This window comes from Manis javanica, chromosome 6 (genome assembly GCF_040802235.1).
Source record: "Manis javanica isolate MJ-LG chromosome 6, MJ_LKY, whole genome shotgun sequence".
Classification (NCBI taxonomy): domain Eukaryota; kingdom Metazoa; phylum Chordata; class Mammalia; order Pholidota; family Manidae; genus Manis; species Manis javanica.
Window position 1 is genome coordinate 76,595,107 of NC_133161.1, and position 21,826 is coordinate 76,616,932.

General features: G+C 37.7%; 1 protein-coding gene across 2 annotated transcripts in view; it reads right to left on the reverse strand.

The window, feature by feature from the left end:
- GRM3 (glutamate metabotropic receptor 3) overlaps positions 1 to 21,826 on the reverse strand; it is a 217,911-nt gene that overhangs the window by 25,363 nt on the left and 170,722 nt on the right. For both annotated transcript variants that reach the window (XM_073238900.1, XM_017669587.3), the window contains one exon: positions 1,452 to 2,518. In XM_073238900.1, coding sequence (XP_073095001.1) covers positions 1,452 to 2,518 — 1,067 coding nt within the window. The remainder of the gene's footprint in view (positions 1 to 1,451; positions 2,519 to 21,826) is intronic.

A 21,826-nucleotide genomic window follows, 5' to 3' on the forward strand; every position in this document is an offset into this window, starting at 1 on the left:
CAGTCTACCTTCTCATTTCTTTTGTCAATTTAGGATTGGCATTACTGTAAGGAGTGAGGCCCTCAGCTGACCTTAGTGTGATCAGATGTCTTACTTAGCATGAAACTCACTCAACTCCACACTTCTGCCCCACTTGCCTTATGATTTTCTGCCATGAGGTGAAACTTCAGCTTATCTTCAGCTAGTTCCATCTAGTCAGTTGATCTATGTTGTGATCATGTTAAAGGAAAAAAGGTCATTTTTTGTGTTTTAGAAATAAATGCTAATTTATTCAATAAAATTAAATTTTTATAATGCTATTTGTTTATTCTCAGTAGCATTTTCTGCTTTATATTTTTACTAGCCTTTTTTGTGAATGAATAGTTTCAAGTCATATCCAGGGTGAAATAATTAACACTGTAACTATTTTGCAGTCCCAATACCCCAAATCCTATCTGCAATGGATGGTTTCCTAAGAACTTACAAAAAGCCCTTATAGATCTATAGGAGTGGCTGTGTACATAAAGACAAAAGATAGAATTGGGGGCATTAAAATACACTAAGTATAATTCTCCACTTTAATGCCCATATCATAAAGGTTCAAACTCCCCTGTTGTTCATATACTCTGACCTTTGATTTTGCTGATTCAGTTCTGATGTTTCATCTTCTGACAGATTTTCAAATGTTTTTATAGGTAGTCTTAGAAAGCCTGACCATTACCCCAACATAGAAATGTGCTCTTTATTTTTCTTGCTCTTCCTTTAATGTGGTTCATGGTTTCAGTACCATATGTCTACAGGAACTAAAGTTGTAGAAAAAGTAGATAACAAATTGACATTGTAGTTAGATCTGTTGAAGAGAAGTAGTGATTCAATAAGAATGACTCAAATAATGAAGCTTGAATGAAAGTTTTTAGATCTTTAAACTGATCCTGGCTTAATGTTGCAAGTCTATTTTGATTTACAGATCTGTTGTTGGCGGCCAGGTCTCCTTGTGTCTGATTTGAAGTATTCTCATTAGATCTTAGTGGTTTGAGTCTTGTCAGTCACTTGCTAAATTTAAGGTTTTAGCGGTATGTGTATGTGTATGTATGTATGTATTAATTTTTCTCTTTCTGGATTATAAAATACTTAAATGACCACGTCACTTACATTATCTTCCTCTCTGTATCAAGCACAAGTAGGCACTAATTAATTTTGCATATGGTAGGCCCTAATTACTTGCTTTCCAGGGTGCTAATGAAGATACAGGACCTCAGGTAGGCAAAGCATCCCACAGAGTGAGGTTAGAGTTGGTCAAAGTAGGCACTTTTCACACAGTAGGCTTTTAAAACATACTGAATAAGTTTCCATATATACCTATATACCTACCTAATTGCTGAGATACAATAAAAGGACTCTATTTTAAATCTTACATAACAAAACATTGGCAGGATAAAAGAAGGAACAGAAGAAACCATTCAAAGACTTACTCTGTAGTCACTTGATGTCACATAAAATATAGGGAGGAAGGCCAACCAGATGATGCATGTGGTGTACATGGTAAAACCAATGAACTTGGCCTCGTTGAAATTTTCTGGGCACTTCCGCGTTTTGAAGGCATACACAGTGCATAAGATCACCAGGACCACATCATAAGTAAGTGAGATCAACATACTGGAATCTCTGACATTGCATTTTAAGATGACTGTTTCCCGCTTCTCTGGAAGGGTGTACCGCCTGGTGCCTGGAGCCTCCAGGATGAGCCACACAGACACCACCACAATTTGCACCAGTATCAGACCCAGGCAGATGAAAACCTGAGAACTTGGGCTGATGAATTTTGGCCTCTGAGCGCCATTCTTTACCCCATCAAAGATGCGGGCAATGCAGTTTGTCTTGGTCAGCAGGGCTGAATAACAGATGGCAAAAGAGGTCCCCAGCCCCAGGCGGCGCAGTGCACAGATGACTGGTGATGGCTTGGCAATGAAGAAGAATGTCATGCAATACGAGAGGCCAACCCCAAACAACAAGATGTAGCAGAGCTCCCGGCCTGATGCTTTGACTAAGGGTGTGTTGTTGTGCTTGATGAAAACAGTCACGACCATGCACGTGCACATAAACCCCAGACAGGCGATGGTGACTGGACCAATAGCCCAGGCATCCCCCCACTTGATGTAGTCCTCCGGCAGGTTAAAGCAGGCAGACAGGTCTGCAGTGGGCCACTGCCCGAGGCCACAGTCCATACAGGTAAACTCATCAGCCAGGTATTCATGGGCCTCGCAGGGGATGCAGATCCAGCAGCAGACGTCCCCTGGTTGCATGTTCTTCATTTCATTGGGGGCACAGGGGTCACTGCACTGGGAAGTAGGGATTGAGTTCTGGGACCAGTGGATGGAGTCAACATCTAGGGATAAGGTTTCTGCCCAGTGACCAACCTTCAGGTAGGAATACTTGCCACCCAGGTCCTGAAAATTGAACACGTTGTATCGTCCCATTCCATCTCCAAAAGTGTCAAACTTGACAGTGCTATCTGCGTCTTTATTTGGGTTGAATGGAGCTATGACATGTAAAGTGAAAGACAAAAAAGAGCAGTGTTGAGGTGTCTTACTGTATGATTATTCAAGTACTTTACGTCATACTCTTACCAAAACTGAAATAACAGAATAAGGATTCTAAGGCTGAACTTACTTGCCCATTACCATTTAATTTACATACTAAAAGCTAACAGAGTATTCAACTATTCATAAATTCACTCACTCAGCATTCCTCACAGTCTCCTATGTGCCAAGTGCTAATAATAATTATGAGCACCTGCCTTCAAAGGAGTTTATTCTGTAATAGGAACTGGCAAACACAGTCATATTCTATGTGGTGTGTAAATATTCATTTCTTGAAAGATATCACAACAGGATTTGGGCAAAACTTTATCTCTCATCCTTATTACATATATGTTTATGTACAGACACCAAGATATTAAATATTTTCATGAAAATATAAAACTAATAGGCATTTTTCTCCATCAAAATGAACACATTTCTCATTATAAAAGGATGGGATGTTTCTTTTTAAACAGTTCAGGTGAATCAGAAGGAAAAAAAATAGAATCTCACCCATAATAATTCAACCCTGGGATTTTCATGTTTTGGAATATATTCATTCTGACAACATATATGCATGCATGTATATTGTAGCATGCTCCTATCCACATAAACACATATGACCTGGCTATCTTGCAAGCACCAAGAGCATTTAGAATCTAGGCAACTATGCTTTACAATTTGTTCTGAACTGTACAGGGTCAGTAGCCCTCAGCCAAATGACCTGTCCTCAGCCCAGTCCCTTTCTTATAGTCCTCTGTGAGTCTTTAATTACATCTTTAAATACTTCACTATTTTACAGCTATTCTTGAATATAAAGTTTCTTAAAAGTAATATATTTGATAGATGATAAAACTGATTGTTTTGTATGTTTTGAACTGGGAAGGATTATTGATAAGATTGTTGGCACAGGAACTAATAATATAAGCACTAAAGATGTGAAGTATTCATTTTACAGATCATTTCCAGAAATCCCCTAATATCAACTGATTCACAGGGTAGGGAGGGGGCTGGTTGCCTAGTTGAGATAACAAAATTAACAACACATCTGCAGTTCTTACAATTGATGTAAAATGTGTTAAATAGTCAACATTTTACTTATTTGTAACATATGGGAGCAGTCCCAAAATTTTTTAATGATGTTTTCCTAAATGTAGAATAAAGAAGCTTAGTTTGAGGTCACAAAAAAATTCTGATACTGATTCCTACTCCTGAAAATACTCAGTAATGATTTTTCAATTACCATGTATTTTTCTTAATTGTTTGAAAATGCTGAGCATTAAAGCATTTTTTCAAAGATCACAAATAAGGACTTTAGTTCTGGCTTTTCCATTATGTTGCCACTATTTTTCACGAGGCTATTTTAAAACAGAGGGGCAGAATATATTTGGAATTTTTTTTCCTCCCTATCATTTTATTTTGAAAAATTTCAAAACTACAGAAATGATGGAAGAAAAGTATAATGGATATCATAGTATTGAAATTATAGAGAAATAGTTTTTTGTCACATTTGCTTTATCAATTTTTTTTGCTATAATATTGGCTATTAAATAGTATAAAATATGAGGTACTAGTATATATATATATATAGAGCAGGAGTTGGTGAACTCTGGCCACTGGCCTAAATTCTGCCTGTTACCTATTTTGTAAATAAGGTTTTATAGGAACACAAGAATGCTCATTTATTAACATGTGTAACTGCTTTCCCACTACAACAGTAGAGATGAGTGGTTGCACTAAAGATTGTATGGGCCCAAAATATTTACTATTAAGATACATTCCATAAAAACCACATAAATGTTTATTCAACTAAAGTTTTCACATTCCTTATATAGAGCAAAAGAAATACACAGCAATTTGGAGCATACAATTTGGTATTGAATTTAAATATTTGCATATTTATTACCCAGAAATCACATTCTTACACATGTATACTACAGAAAATCTTGTATATATGTGCCAAAAACATGTAGATGAGTGTTATTAGGGTTGTTTATAATGGAAATACAAGTGGAAGCAACTCCAATTTCCAATATTACTAAAAAATTATTTTGTGGATTATTCACAATATCATACTGTTGTGAAATGAAACTAATAACAGCTATGGGAAAGAAGATGGGTCTATTTAGAAACAATATTGTGTGAAAAGACTATGATTCTACTTTTATAATGTTCCAAAACGAGTAAACCTAAACATATCATTTGGTGTTACCTATAGGAGTGATAAGCTTTTTAAAAAATGCATATGACTGATAATGACAAAATTCAGGGAAATGCATATCAGGTGAGGTGGAGGTATGCAGACGGATGGATAGGGAAGAGTACAAAGGTGGATACCAATTTGTTATATTTTGTTTCTTGTTTGGACCGAATGTTTTTCATGCATGATTATTTTGTTGTGCTTCATAAATTGCACTGAGTTAGTATATTTTTGTATGATTTAGCATTTTATAACAAAAATATTTAAAAATTAAAATTTGAGGATATACTCTTCCAAACACAAAATGTGTTAACTAATCTTGTCGTTCTAGGGAACTCAGGCTGCAAGTATTTATTTCTCCTGATTACAGCATTTAGGGGCTGGGAATATAGTTACAATCAATTGCTTCTGAATTAGCAAGAGATTTGCGAAGATATATTAGAAAAGATAAACCCCACTCCAACTAAATGACATCAAAAACAAATGAAAAACCTCAGAGTAAACTTAACAGAATATGTGAAAGACCTATATGTACACTAATGAAAGACACAACAGAATGATAGAATGAATGCAGAGACATACCAAGTTTTTGGAGAGAAAGACATAATATTCCATTCTCTCTCAGTTGATTTTAATAATAACAATAAAAATTAATACATTTCAATAAAAATACCAACTAAAAAATTAACAAGTTGATCCCAAAGTTCCTATGGAAAAATAAATCAGTAAGAATAGCCAAGAAAAAGAAGAGCAATGAGAGGACACTAGCATTAGCAGATATTAATACATATATAAAGTCTCAATTATTAAACTAGTGTAATACTGACTTAGGAATATATGGAAGAACCAATGGATTAGAATGTGACATCCATAAATAGATCCAAACATGTGATACAATTTTGTGTATGATAAAGGTGGTATTTCAAACAAGACATTCAATAAATGATGTTAGGCAACTAATCAACTGGAAAAAAATAAACTAGATCTTAATTTTGTAACATATCCAAATTCTAAAAGGACAAAATGTATATATGAAAAATAAAATGATTCAATTCTAGAAATTTAAAAAAATGGTTAATTATTTTAACACTGGATTTGGGGGAGTCCTTTTTAACTAGTACTGAAATTGTAGAAACCATAAAATGTTAAACCTAACTATATGAAATTAAATTCTGAATAACAGTGAACATAAATAGCATAGGGGCACAAATGACAAGACAGGAAATAATAGTCACAAACAGATATTACAGACTATGGGCTAATTTCTAATATGTAAGACATTCTTACATAGGGAAAATTATCAAATATGAACAGGAGTTTCACCAAAATAGAAGGGAAAATGGTCGTTAAACACATGAAAATATGTTCAATTTCAGTCAAAATGAAGAAAAATTAAAATTGTTATTGATAGAATAGTGATCTCTTAAAGACATCCCCTAGAAGCTGGAAAAAGCAAAAAATTTATTCTAACCTAATGCCTTCAGAGAGGAATGCTGCACTGTCAACACTTTAATTTTTAGCTTAGTGTAATCTATTTTGGATCCATTTTGGATCTAACATCCAAAACTGTCACATCTATGTTGCTTTGAGTTACTAAACTTGTGGTAATTTGTTACAGAGGCGATAGACAATGAATACACAAAGTAAAACTACTTGCATTTATACATATACTCTGTTAACCAGTCTCTAGTGAAGCAAGAACTCCCTTACCCTGCTAGCGTGGAGATAAACTGGTACAACTCCAACAGAGGGCAGCTTGACATAAATTTTCAAAATTACAAGTGCATGTAACTTTTGACTTGGCAACTCCAATTTGTGGAATGTATCCTACAGACATATTTGTATATGTGTGAAATGATTCCTTATGATGTTTACTGCAGTATTGTTTATAATAGAAAAAAATTAGAAATCAATAATGAATGAGATGGAATACTATATGGCTATGAAAAGAAATGAAGCATTCTATGTATCACATATTATGGAGATGCAAAAATTGTCAAAATCCATTTGTTAAGTGTGAGAAAAACAAGGTGTAATACAGTATAAGTAATACAAAATAAATAACAGTTAATATGTTTTTATGTAAATGGTGAAAATAGAAGACAATTCTTTTTTTTTTACTGTGCTTAAAGGAACTCTAGATGGATACCCAAGAATAATCGTTACCAAATGGCAAGAGATGGGAAATGAACAGATGCATGACAAAGATGGGAGGGAAATTTTTACTGAATTCTTTTATATATATATATATATATTTTGCATTTTGAAGCAGGCAAATATATTACCTATTCAGAATATAATAAAAAGGAACACATCAATTTACAGTCAAGGATCATATATATATAAATTATAACCTGAAACAGAAACTTAGAGTAAATAGAGATAGAGCTCTAAAATAACATGTTCAGGGAGATGAGAGATGTTTCATCTATGACATAGGTATGGTCTGTTCTTAAAAAGGAAGCATTCACAGAACAAGAATGAGTGTTTGAAAATGAAATACCAGAGATAGAAATTCAATGCAAAGATGGAAAGATGTATTTGAGAAGACTCTCAAAGTTTGACAAAAATGCTGAGAAGGAAAGTAGAGAATAAAATAGGAAAATTAGGACCATTCTGTGGAATTTTAATATCCAATCCATAGGGGTTCCAGAAAGAGAGAAAGAAAATGTAGAGAGGATGTTATCCGAAGAGCCAAGGTGCATAACTGGAGAATGGACTTGGCCTGATACAGGCTGAAGCAAGGGACTAGTGTTCTTGATTAAAGCTGAAGCAAGGGACTAGTGTTCTTGATTAAAGCTTGTCAAATTCATGTAAAAATCATTTATGTATAATATTTTGGTAAAAATACAGAAATTAGAAAGTTGAAAAAAGTATAAAGAATAATTGAGCAAGGCCAGGCAGAACAGCTTGCAAAGTAAATATGGAAACAATAGGCTGCAAGTATTAGAGCATGTGCTTTTGGTGGAATTTTGTGTTTTCTCATAAGTTTACCTTTTACTCGATTTGTTTTGGTAAGTGTGTAACAAAGTATGGTCTGTTGTCAAAGTCAGGTAAATACACAAGACATAATAAAGTACTTTGAATAAATGCATTATCAATTCTAAACAAAAATCCATTGTCCATGAAAGTGCCCTGATCTTTAGTTTGAAATAAAGGTTGCTGTGTCTACACTAGAATGTAAGAGAATGAAGGGAGAACCTACAGGAAAAAGCCATGTCTGTCAAATGTTTCACAGTAAGAATCATCCTAGCTCTGAATGGTTATTCCTGGTTAGGAACCATTATTCCAAACACAGCCGGCCTGGGTGGGGAGGAGGCAGGTAGGAAAACCAAGGGCTCTCTCAGGTCCTGCAGGAGGGATTTCAGGCAACGCAGCAGCTTGAAGCCTTTGGGTGTTGGTCCTAATGTCCTCCTGCAGTACTCAGTTGCCTTTAAGTTAAATGACCCACCTGGGCAACAGTTAAAGTCCAGTGAACCGGAATCATGGTTCTCTGGAGAGGAGCTCTATCATTCTTCAGAGCGGTGAAACTCGGCAGGGGGATTTCTGTTTCTCAAGTTGAATCTCACCAAGGGAGCTGCATCATTTGAAATGGGAAAATAAATCACTCTTTCTTGGTGCAACAGCATGAAAAACCCCAAATTAAAGGGGGGAAAAAGAACTAGAACAAATGGCAGAATTTTTTTTCCACAAAGACTTACAACCTTCTCAAAAATCCAGTGTCAGTCCCTTCAGTACTCTGGTTCCCCAAATCAGATTCTAAGTTTTCAGAAGGAGCCTGACATGGCCTCAAGTCAGGAGAATGACATCTCAGTTCAGCTCATTATCCAATTAGCTCTGACCCCAGTTTTGAATGGATTTATTTGAGAAGTTTAATACCAAGGTGGCCAACCCTCCTAGGGCCCATTTGGTAGAGATGAGGCAAGTCTATGCCTTAAAAATATTATGGGTCAATGGCAGGAGAAAATTAAATTGGTTCTTTATTTTTTTTCTCTCAGACAGAAGTCCAATTAAGGTAAGACAATAATGTGGTTCTTAACAGGCTTTCAGTAATGGGAATATTACTGCCACGGCCTGGATTCACATTTATAAAGGCTAAAGAAGACTGCAAAGGCTACTCGCAGAGACGTGGCTCCAATTTTATGACATTTTACAACCAGGCCCTCACTGAGGTTTCTGTGAGTGAATTTGATGAATTAGAATAAAAACAAAAATGAGAAGATGGAAAATGGCATCTCCCTGGAAAGACCTGTTAGAGGTCAAGAGGTAAAGAAATCAAATCCTTTGGCCAGAGGGGACAGAATCTTTTACAGTTATTGTGCAGCAGAAAGACAAGAAAGTATGAGTGAATCCTTGGCTATCCGCAGTTTATTTACCTACTGATTAGGAACAAGATTACTGATGCATTTCTCATGGTGTTTTATCAACAGAGCATAGCTGCTGGGGCAAAGCACCTCCTAGATGTCTTAGGTGCTCAGCCTCACATAAGAAAAATTCTGGGTGAGTACTTAATGGTGCACAGTGAAAGGGCTGTTTGAGAAAAGCTGTTGAAAGAGTCTTGCTTTTTGGGGGTGTTAGGACTTTTGAAAAGGAAGAGTAAGGAAGTTCTAAAAAGTTAGCCTGGCTAATGCTTCATTATATATTTTCCTATCTAGATTCTACATATTCTTGCTGATATTTTCAGGATCCAAGGCAGCTCAGAATGGAACAATCTACTCTTAGACTAAGAATGAAGAACGGGGAGAAATTAGCAGTGAGTAAATGTTAGTGAGACTCCAATCTCCTCCACCTCTAATTCATGGGTCAGGCTCAGGGCCTGCCTTTGCTTATTTTAGTTATTTTAGCTGGAAGTCTCATGATGGCCACTGAGTTTTTGGTCAAGAATCCTCTTTATTGTAAGCAAATGCTATTACCCCATCTATTTCTACTCTCTTTTTCCCAACTCCTGCCCCCCGCCCCCATTACATAATCTACTGCTTTTCTTATATGCTCTATGATCAATGAGTTTAGATTTTAAAAAAACCTTTTAATTGAACTACATGTACAGAACAAGTGTAAAAGTAAGTGAATTATCATATGGTGTACACAAACATGTAATATTATGGCTGCTAAGAAATAGAGCTTTACCTTGTTCCTGTTCTATCACTTTACCCTTCCTTCTCCCCAAGGTAACTGCCATCAGACCTTTTAGTACCACGAACTAGTTTTGCCAGATATTAAACTTTATACTAATGTAATCACAAAGTGCCTATTGTTTTATATATGACATGTTTGCTCAAAATTACATTTGGTGAAATGTGGTGATGAGAAGCCATGATTGATTCATTTATGTTGATTATTTATGTTGTATGTATTTTATTATATGGATGTGCCAGTTTATTTAGCCATGCTCCTGTTGATGTACATTTCTTCTTTTCCCTTTCATTAGGTCTTTAGCTTATGTGACTAATGTATCTTCGGTTGGGTTATCCCAGAAGCAAACCCCAAGACCTGATTTGAGTTCATATTGTTGATTTGGGAGTTTACAGGGGAATGAAGTAAGACATAGGCAGGAAGGAATCCAATACAGACTGCATCAGTGAGTGCCGGTGGGTCTCATTCTCACTGGGGTCCTGTGGGAGACAGCACAGGATGGGAGCTGCACATAAATACCCCAGCATAGTCACTTAGTCACTAGCGTAGAGGGGACAACTCTTTGTCACTAGTTAATGGCTGCTTCAGGGGAGAAAACTTCATGACACTTTTGGCATGCTCCAAGTACAGACAGAGCTTGCTCCTGTGACCATGGAAAGCTCCCCTGTAGAGTTGCAGATGCTTGTATTAAGAAACCACTAGCGTGTATAGGAAGAGTAAGTGCTAAGGGGACATAGCTGAGGCTATGACCATTCCCTACATGTTTGCATCTGTGCTGTGTCGGTGTGTGTGTCTGTACAAGCACACATATTGTATGCACAGCTAACCCTTGGAAAACATGGGCTTGAACTGGGCAGGTCCACTCATACAGAGATTTTTTTTTTCAATAAATATATTGGAAAGTTTTTCAAAGATTTGCCATAATTTGATAAAACATTTTCATTTCTCCAGTATACTGTATTGTAAGAACACAGTATAAAATAAATATAGCATACAAAATGTGTTAATCAATTGTTTGTGTTATTGGTAAGGCTTCCAGTCAGTAGTAGGTGAGTAGTAGTTAAGTTTTCTGGGAGTCAAAGGTTATATATGGACTTTCGACTATGCAGAGGGTCAGTTTCCCTAACCCCTGCATTGTTCAGGGGTCAACTGTATATGTATACAGTAGTGAAGTATGTGTGTACAAGGGTCTATATGTATGTCTATGTTTACAGTAGTGGGATGGCTATGCATATGAGTTCCAGTTGCTCCACTTTCTTAATGCTGCTGCCTTTGAATTTTAGCTCTTCTGGTGGAAATGTAATCAGATCTTGAATATTGTGCCATTGGCTCAACTCCTCCTCTGTGCTGAAAGAGTGTCATGTACATTTAACTTTAAGGAAATTGACTACAGCATCTTGGACAAGTATCTATTATGTGTCCATCTCTTCCCTAGATCCCAAGCCTCTCTAGGCCAAGGACAATGCCTCATTCATCTCTGTACGTTTTTCAGCCCAGGCAATACTGGTCACATAGTGGGCATTCACTCATCGTTTCTTAAACTGACAATTATGTTTATTAGACTGAATAGCATCATCTCAGGCACTTAAAAAACATGCCAGTGACTGAGCCATTCAACATCAGACTTAGGAGATGGGCCTTTGCACTTGAATTTTAACATTTTGCTATATTACTATTCAGCCAAGGTTAAAAACCACTGGTGTAGTCCAGTGGTTCCCAGCCAGGGTGATTCTGACCCTGCGAAAGCATTCGTCTGGAGACATTTCTGCTGGTCATGACTCAGGGCAGGGCTCCTACTGGCTTCTAGTGGGTTGAGGCCCAAGGCACTCCTGGCTACCCTACAGTCCACACCCTTACAGCAAACAATTACCCAGCCTCAAGTGTCAATAGTGCCAAGACTGAAAAACCCTAGTCTAGGATATTAAATGTTTGGATTTCTAGAGATTTTTTAAAAATAGTCTCAAATGTGTCTATAAATTGAAAACCCCCATGCCAGATACATTCCTTATGGTATTATCATACCGAGGTTATTATCACCTAGGTTTTTCTCCGTAGAACTGTTTGCAGCTTATGCGCTCCCTTCTCAATGTCCTCTCCCAAAGTCCTCTCATTTTCATACTCAACAGCTTTGCTGAACCCTGTTCTCACTTTACTCCCACCACTACCACAACCCCTTTTCATACAGATCTCCATGGTTTTCCTTTAATCCCCTTGTAAAAAACTAGACAGCTCAATGGTTGTGTCCCTGCTGTCAGTCATTTCCAGGGAAGAAGCCATTTCTTGTGTGTAGCACGAGCAGGTGTCACATACCCGTTCAGAGCAGACTCACAGCGAGAGTAGCCAGAGCTAAGTGGGGTCTTTTGGGGGACTTCTTTCCTCTTTTAATGATGTTCCCAGCACAAACCGGAGCACCCAAGAACACTATGACTTTGTAACACTCATCAAAGGGTTTCTAGTTTGTGAAGAGAAATCATGAATTCTGAGGATAAATTTAATCTGCCTTCGTGATCTTTAATATGATTATTATCGAGAAGTAGAGCATAGATTTAAAAAAAATCAGTAAAAAGGCTTTCCCCAAGACAAAGTTAGATGGCTTTTTTTGAAAGAAGGCATCTATTTCCCATTGTTCTGTCTTTAAATCCCTTCTCCACCTGCTGTGCTACAGATCTAAATGGTGCGGGAGAGTGAAATGTGATATGGACAGAAGGTGAAAATGGCTGAGAAAATCCCAGAAAGGTTCTAGTAAGTCAGCAGTACAAACTATAAAAAAAAAAAAAAAAGGCAACGCATTGGAAAAATGGCTGCAGAACTAATATTCTGAAGAATGTAATCACGGTACTAAGAATATTTAGTAAAATGAATCTTCCATTTTTAAGTAAACAATATACTGCTCTCTATAAAAAGCAGAACAGCAGTAAATTCATCTTTCCAGGATGGGCCCAGGGAAGATAAGCACAGCAGCTTAGCATGCAATAACTGAAAGCTAATTAATTTCTATTCTCTTGCCTTATGCATGCGTGGACGTGCATTTGACTCTCTGTGTAGTATCATGTGAAGAGAATACAAGGGAAAATAAATGACTTCTCCCAGCCTGCAGGTCTATTGTTAGGTTGTCTTGTTCTGCCTAAGCCACTGTAGCATCACCTGGGCATCTGTCTCACACAGAGGGGCTGCATTATTGAACCATACAATTTTAAGTGACCTTGTCAGGTCATTAAGCACTTCCACACGTTGTTAAAAAATTCCAAACCCACATCTTCCTGAAAGGGTTTCTGTTTCACTGGAAATAATTAAGGTGACAAAATTGAAAGTAATAGCTTGAAAATGTTCTCAGTTTGTGCCATAATTTCTATTTTGAATTATTCTAAAAATAAGGGTCATAAGGGTATCATAAATTGGTTTATTTTGTTCTTTTTTAGAAAATATTCCAGAAATTGATCAACCTCAGAAATCATTTTAGCTCACAGGAGTCTTACTTCCACTTTTCATCCAATTATGTTAAAATGATAAGTTAGATAAAATTAACTTGGTGACAGATAAACATATCCCTTAAGCATAGTATTTATGTTCTATATAATTATATATTACATATAATAATGGGTATTTATATCTAATGTATATAAATATGTATAGATAAAGAATTGTTATGCTTAAGAAATATGTTAGGTTTCTATCACATCTAGTTAATTCTATCTATTATAAAATCATATACATAATTTTCTTGCTTAATTTCCCACATTTCCCATCTGATATTTGTACTGAAAAACCAGGAGACAGGGCATTATTAATATGCAGGCCTTTAGTAAAACTCATCTTTGAAATCATTGGAGAAAATGATGGTACTTTTCACATCAGCATCCAAGCAGATGTGTAATTATGAAGTAGCCAGAAGTGCCTTGGGGGGCAGGGGGAGAGTCTTCTACATCCTTTTTCTCTTCCCTTTTCTTCCTTAGCATATCTCCTTGTTCCCATGTAACCCTAAGCAAAACCAATTCCACTGAAGTCAAGTCCTATTTTCTGTTTGTGTAGCCCTTTCAGGGATATTCATGTGGAAAGATGTCATAGTCAGAGGACAATGTGAAAGACCATCATGGACACATTACTGATGATGGCATCTGGTATCTCAGTGGAGAAAGAATTTTGGGCAGAGGGTTTGGCCAGCTTTCCTAAAATCATATCCTTTGGGGAAAAGGGGATGCTTTTGTTCTCAGATCACATTTTAGCCTCAGCCCAAAGAAAAGGGAATTTCTGCTCCTGTATTACTTTTCCACGGAGGAGAAGCTGCAGATCTCACTGGTGGAGTCTGATACTCAGGGGCTGGCTTTCCCTAATGGCAGCATCGCAGAGGCTACCTGAGCTGGGGCACTCTCTACATGCCAGACATCACTCGGTGCTGTTCATATTGGGCACATTACAATTAGAACCAGAATTAGGATAAAAGCAGCAATTAATATTTACTTTTGGGGCAAAGATGGATCAGCCAGTTCACCACTCCCCTCCCATCTTCTCAGTTTCCTCTTTTTCATGTAAAAATCATGTAGAAATATTCTACAACCCTTGTTCTAGTTAAGGGGATTAAACCTCTCTGGTTTTCTACACTGTCCTGCCTTTCCCCCCCTTCTACCAGTGCATATGCTCTGTACCTCCAATTTGAAAGAAAACAAGTGTTAGAAATTTGAATGCTGCCTTTAAATCATCATTCAAATAATTGAGATTAATTTTCCTCTTTTTGTTGCTCTCTACCCTTTTCTTTAAGATAGGTGATAAGCTAAAACCAACAGGGAAAGTAGGTGGTTAGCTCTATGGGGTTTTTTAGGGCTGTAGGGTGGGATTTAATGATGTCTGGCATATAGGGAGGCGCCTCCCAACACATCAGCTGATAGGCTGGTAAGATCTTATAGACATATAAGGTAATAGTATATTATTACATGGTGCCAGACACATGGTCATAACCCTCAGAAGCAACCTGATACATTTGGGGCTAACACTTCAAAGCTTTCATCTGAAAACTGAAAAAGGCTTGGAAGTGAAGTAGATTGCCTGTTCCTATTAAGGTACTCAATGGATATCACCTGCTGAATTTAGTTAGAAAAATCCAATGGAAGGTATTCATTTCTCTAACATACTTAAAAATAATGACTTAGGGACAAGGTGACACTCCCTCACCTCTGCACGCAAACACCGTGGTTGAGATCCCCGTGGAAGTCAGAGGCAGCACTCTGTCATGCTGTGAACACAGGTCTCGTCTATTCCACTCCTGACAGACCACACTCAGAGCTAGTTCTAGGCAAAATCGTTACATGTTTGAGTTGTGACTACCAGTCCTCTTTTCCACAGCGTTCACACCCTTTCCATATCACATGAGCCAGATGTCTTTCCTCACCAAAACTTGCCAACAGTAAAGGGTGTGATAATTGGCTACAGGGAGTGGACTATGAATTTAAATCACTGTGAGAGTACCCTCACAGGTTCATCTGGCAGCTTGTTTGCAATCATGTAGAAATATTCTACAACCCTTGTTCTAGTTAATGGGATTAAATATGGTCATCTGGAAACAGGTAATTTCTGGAAGGGTGGAAAGAATATATTCAAGGGCAACGGGGACTCTCTCATTTCCAGGCTCACCTAGAATTTATTTGGCAGATTTCATGCTTACATATCCAACCTTCTAGTCTCATTTCATTTTGATTTCGGAGTACTTTCTGTGGAGTGTGTACTGTGAAGGGCTTTTGCTTTGGTTTTTTACTGTTTTCACTGTAGTAAGTGCTTTCCACTTACAGAACTAATGACAGACAACTTTGGAAGGAGGTGGAGATGGTCTGTGATTCAGGCATTCATGGGTTAGAACATTATATATTTGGATCAAATGGCCCTGAGTAATTGCACGGCAAAAACTGCAGTGGTGAGGCGACTCCAATTCTTTGGCTGTTGATCAGAGCTGTTGTGAGGTGTTTGTGTCCCTTGGCCTGCTGGGCAGCTTGGCATTAGCTTCAGCTCAGCTTTCCTATCTCTGATTGTTGCTGCTACAGTGGTCGGTTTGCAATTCTTTTCTTCAACCAGTTCCAAAATTGTCCTTGGCTTTAGGGTATATGATTGTCCTTGAATGCACTATGTAGTAACTCATTTGAGCACAAGCAATAAGCAGTAAAATTTTGAAGGTAACAGTTGGAGTGAATGTAAAACCCTTTTTTCAAAGCTTCTCTTGATAACACATGATTTAAGAAGGAAGAAGTTTGCAAAAACTTTGTTGCAGGAATAAAGGGGAAAGGTGAAAAACTGACTTTCTTCCCTGAGACTTACTGCTTCCCACACATGCATAAAGACATACAAACAATGACAGCTATTACTTTCTCTTTCATTCTCCTCCTATGAATTCAGCAAATGACACCAAGCATCTCTGGCTGTGATAATTGCTATGTAAAGTGAAGTGTTTTTTCTGGTGGAGTAGTTGGAGCTGTTCGGACAGGCTTGCCAAGGACACATCTTGTAAGAGAATACATCTTACAGCGAGGAACATGTTTCATGTGGTGGCTGGGGAATATCCCAAGGCTTCTTTGCCCAGTTCCCATCAGAGTTCTCATCAGGGAGATACAGATTTGGTGACCAGAACAGGAGTTTATGTTCAACAGTATACCTCTGCACACTCAGGAAGTTGGCCCACATCATGAAGATTGCTGGATAAGACATTTCTCTTCTGTTGCTAATTGTTGTATTTAGTTTCTGGAATTTTAGGTGCTTTTGGGAAGTCACTAAGGCTGTAGGCATCTGCTGGACACTCAGGCATCTGGCATACATGCACCTTCTTTTATTGAATAATAAATACACTTGCTCCAGTGCTTTGGTTACCTCCTCAACATTTTCTTATACATAAGGAAGGAATCATAAACTACATTTATGATTATTGCTCCATATGCATCTATTTGAACAGTGTTATATATCCACTCTTGTGTCTTACATACATCATCTCATTTAATTTAACCCAATAAAGTGGTTCCTTACTGATATTTGAAAGAAGAAAGAACTGAGCATGAAAAAGAGTCGTGTGTCTAGTAAGTGAAAGTCTCAGAGCCAAACCCAGGTCTGTGTGACTCTAGCACTTGCATTTTTAACTATGGTCAGTCTACCCTAACTCTGATTCTTGGATCTCCAAGTCTAATTTACATATCTGTTCATGGTGCTTCCATAAGCACCAAGTGAGCTCATCTACCACAGTTACTCTCACATACTGATTTAGTTGTCTTGAAGGCAGGAACCATGCCTTAATATTTAGCACAATAAGGGGCATATAGTAAGCATTTCAATAAATGCTCATTGAGTGAATGATTAGGAATGACATGCAGTGCTGTCACTGCAAAATATATGAACATCTTTACAGAACAATTTGAGGATTTCTATAAATTTGGGAAGAAATTTGGGAAGAAATTAACTTTTCTGCTGTCACCATGGAAAGCAGTGATCCAGACTAGCAGGAATACTCTGGTCTGCAATATGAGATAATGCCTAAGGGGAAGGCCTCGGGTCTGTGTGTGTGCATGTGCGTGTGCATGTGTAGTGTGCATGGTCTAGGTCAGCAGGCCCAAATTCCCTTTCTGGCTCTGGCTGCACACCAGAGAGTTTCTTTTAGGGTTAAATGTCTTCTAGATAGATTTAGTGTTAGTGCTTTGAACATCTCATTTATTGATAACTTTTGAGACCACATTTGTGAGTTTTAATTGTAAGCCATTTAAAAAGCTGCATCTTTTAAATTAGGGTGAAGGGGGAGGTTGAGGAATTTTGGAAGGCCTTAGATTCTCTCCATTCTCCTGGATTCACACATATTAATTCTTTTACTTTGAATAGCAGCTCAGAAAGACTACATTTATGTACTTCCAGAAGGAGATTTTTTAGCCTAGTAAATGGTTTCCTGGACTTCAGCTGGGAGCCCCCGTTCTCTCTACCCCACCACAATCCATTTTCTATACTGCAGCAGGAATAATCTTCCTAAAACCACATTTGCTAGGTCACCTCTTGATCAAAACCTTTCCATAGGCTTTTGTGTTCATGAAAAATAGTTCAAACTCTTCCTGTTCAAACATCAGTAGGAGACTTGATGCTTTTGACAATGTGATCCTTTTGCCTCTCTAATAAATGCCTCCTTCTCCCCGGCACTTGCCCCTCCGACTCCTGTTCCCAGACCATCCTTCTCAAGTTCTGTATTCCACAAGTAATAAACAACTTCCCATTCCCTGAAAGTTCCATGTTTTTTGCCTCTGTTCCTTGGCATATGTAATTCCCTTTGCCTAGGTCCCTCTTTATCAATTCTTATTTATGTCTCAAGAGTGCATTATTTTCTTGCCAACCCCCTAAACTTAGACTAAGTGACACTCCTTTGAATCCCTGTGGTATTCAGTTCTAACTCCATTCATTCATGTATGCATCTAGCACCTCGCAGACGCCAAGGCTAAAGCTCAGCTTGACCATGATCTTTGCCTCCATGGAGATTATCCTGGAGGCCTGCAAACAAACAAACAGATAAATAATAGAACTTTAAGTTGTGCTAAGTAAATGCTATGACAAAAACGAACACTCAGTGGTCTAAAGAATGATGAGTCATGGGGGTTGGGAGGATTCCTCAGATTGGGTGACCAAGGATGCCTTCTTTAGGAAAGTGATATTTGAATTGAGCTTAAAGATAAGAAGGAGCCAGCCATTCAAGGCTCTGGAGGAAGAATATTCTAGGTTGAAAGAGCATGAAAATAGAGTTTCTAAGGTCAGAACATGATTGAAATGTTTGATGGAGTAAATGAAAGTCAATTTGGTTCATGCATGGAGAGCAAGGGGAAAGTAGTACAAGATTACAAGATATGAAGGTGGAGTGGCAGACAGGGGACTGGATCCTATAGGGTCTTATGGACTCCAGTAGCATGTTTAGAATTTATTCTGTCATCGATGGAAAGTGTTCAGAGGATATGATGATTATTTTTACACTTTAACAGTCCACTGATAGGTTATTATATGGAGAATGAACTTTTAAGAACATAAGAATGGAGATAAGGAAAATCATTAAAGATGGTGTTTCGGAGACTGAAGCAAGAGATGAAGATTGATGACTTGGAAGAGGTATACAGACGGTAAGAAGTAGTCATTTTTAGGATATTAGCTTCTGAAGTGGTGCTCATGAACTGAACATTTTTGACTGACTACAGATCTTCCCCAATCTGCAATGGGGTTATATCCTGATAAAACCCATCAAGAGCTGAAACTGTCATGCTGAAAATGCATTTACTACTCTAACTTACCGAACATCATAGCAGCTTAGCCTAGTCAACCTTAAACATACTCAGAACACTGATATTAGTCTATAGTTGGGCAGAATCATCTAACACAAAGCTTTTATAATAAAATGCTGAATGGCTCATATAATTTATTGACTACTGTACTGAAACTGAAGAACAGAATGGCTGCAAACGCTGGGTTGAGAATGGTTGTCAATGCACCGGTTGATTACCTGTGTGATGGCATGGCTGGCTAGGAGCTGCAGTTTGCTGCCCTACCGATCACAAGAGAGTATTGTACTGAATATCACTAGTCCAGAAAAAGATCGTAGAAAATCTGAAGTACGTTTTCTACTGAATGCTTATTTTCACACCATCATAAAGTTGAAAAATTGTTAAGTCAAACCAACATAAATTGGGGACTGTCTGTATAGATTTTCATTTAAATAGATTGAAGATGGTGCCATTAACTGAGAACAATAGGTAGACAAGTGGTTGGAGGTTTTGGGAGGGTGAGGTGGGACGAAGAGGTGAAAATAAATGGTTTTGAATTGGATATGGTTAACTGGAGATGTTTTGTAGATACCCAAGATGAGGTGTCAAGAAAGTCAATAAATGTACAAATCTAGATACCAGCAGAGAGGTCAGGGATGGAAAAAAGACACTTGTGATTTATCATTACAAGGACCATGTTCAACGTTAGGGACTTGATGTGGTAACTAGACAGAGAGGATTCGTAGGGTAAGCCTTGGGGTGTCCCAATATTCAGGCTTGGACACAGGATAAGGAGAGGCAGACCAAGGACACTGAGAAGGAAGAGCCAATGAGGAAGGAGAAAGACAGAGGGTGTGGAGTCATGGAAGTCATAGAAGGATTGTGAAAAGTGTTGTGAAAAAGGCTAGATGCCACAGAAGCCTGGAGAAGGAACAGAAAAAGAAAATGAATGGTCAGCTGTGTCCAAACTGGGTTAGATTTATCACACCACAGTGTAATTACCTTGTTGTTCATGTGCATTTTCCAATAGATCCTAACTTCTGTGAGACAGATACTTTTTTGCTCCAGAGTGTGTACACAGGGCCTTACACACAGTAGATACTTAATGTGTATTTACTGAATAGATAAGTGAAACAAAAGCCTAACAAGGTGATAGCTAAACTCTGACAAGGCTCAGACGGTCTGGGAACTAGTTGCTGTTCCTCGCACTGGCCTTCAGCCTAAGTTGCACTTTTTAATTTTCTTAGTAGTTAAATAAAAAACGATCAAAAGCAGGCCTCAAAAAGCTCATATTCATTAAAAGGTGATGGACAGTATGACAGTATAGGAGTGAACTGGGAAAAATGGCTGAGTTATATTTTGAGTTAATTTTATATTCATAAATAAGATTGGAATTGTAGCTCTGCTTTGATTCACCTCACTGAAAGTGAACAGGGAGAACTGAGTATTTCCCCACAGGAAATCTGAAACTAAATATAGTAGAGATGGTAATGGTGTTTTTGCTTCACTTTCAATAATATATCATTTTATAATTTAATACCAATCTTAAGGAGATACATTAGAAGGGACACATAAAGCATTTAGGGTTCCCTGGAGAAAGGTATTCATAATTTTTAAATTATTGTGGTAATTATTGGATAATGAGGAAGCTTAAAGCTACATCTGATCTACACCTTGACAAGCTTCATTTCTTCTGTGCTCTACCTACATTCCTATATTGGAGAAAAGAATAAGATTTGTTTTTCATTTTGTTTTACTGTTATCATACCAGCTGTTTTTTTTTTCTCTGAAACCTTCTTCATCCTATTTCTAAATATTAGAGTAACTCAGGGTTTAGTTCTGTGCCTTTTTTTTATTTCCTCTCTCCATCTTTTCCCTAAATGATTCTGTCTACTTGCTGTCAGTTTAAATATGCCAAGGATTCCCAAATCTAGCTCTAATTCAGAAATAGTCTCTGAAATACAGATGCTTAAATCCTACTGCTTACCAAGTTGGATACCCTTGAAGGTAGGAATCGATGTCCATTTTGACATCAGTGTGTCAAAAAGTGCTTGACACTCAGTAAGCTTCCAGAAATGTTTGTTGTAAAACAGTATTAACAATGTGATGGGGCAGCACTATACTTTCCTTGGTGTGCCCAATTAATTATTGAAAGCTTCCACCTTTGCTGAAATACTCACCTGCCAAATCCTGCCCCTCATTCAGGGCTCAGTTTGAACACTGCCTTCTCTGTGACAGAGTATACCTTCTCAGCTAGTAGAGAGTCATCCCTTCTAGATACTTATGAAATTTTACCTGACTTTTTTTTAAATTGAGGTATAACTGACATAAGGTCATATAAGTTTCAGGTGTACAATGCAATGATTTGTTATTGGAGTATACTGCAAAATGATCACCGCAGGAAGTCCAGTCAACCTCCACATCTGACCTTTCTGAGGGTGTTTAGCCATGGATGAATTAATGCATGAATAATAGAATTGAGGAATCTCTATGATGAACATATTTGTGATGAACACCCAGGTCTTTCTCCTCACTGCCTCCATCTGGAGTCTTTTCACTACACTGGGTCATAGCAACCTTTCATTTTTGCTCTTCTCTAACATGAGTTGGCCGTAGGTACAGACTGAGAGGACTGGGAGGGGTTTTCTGTATGACTGAGGAGGTATGATCTTCTGTGAGTCGGGACA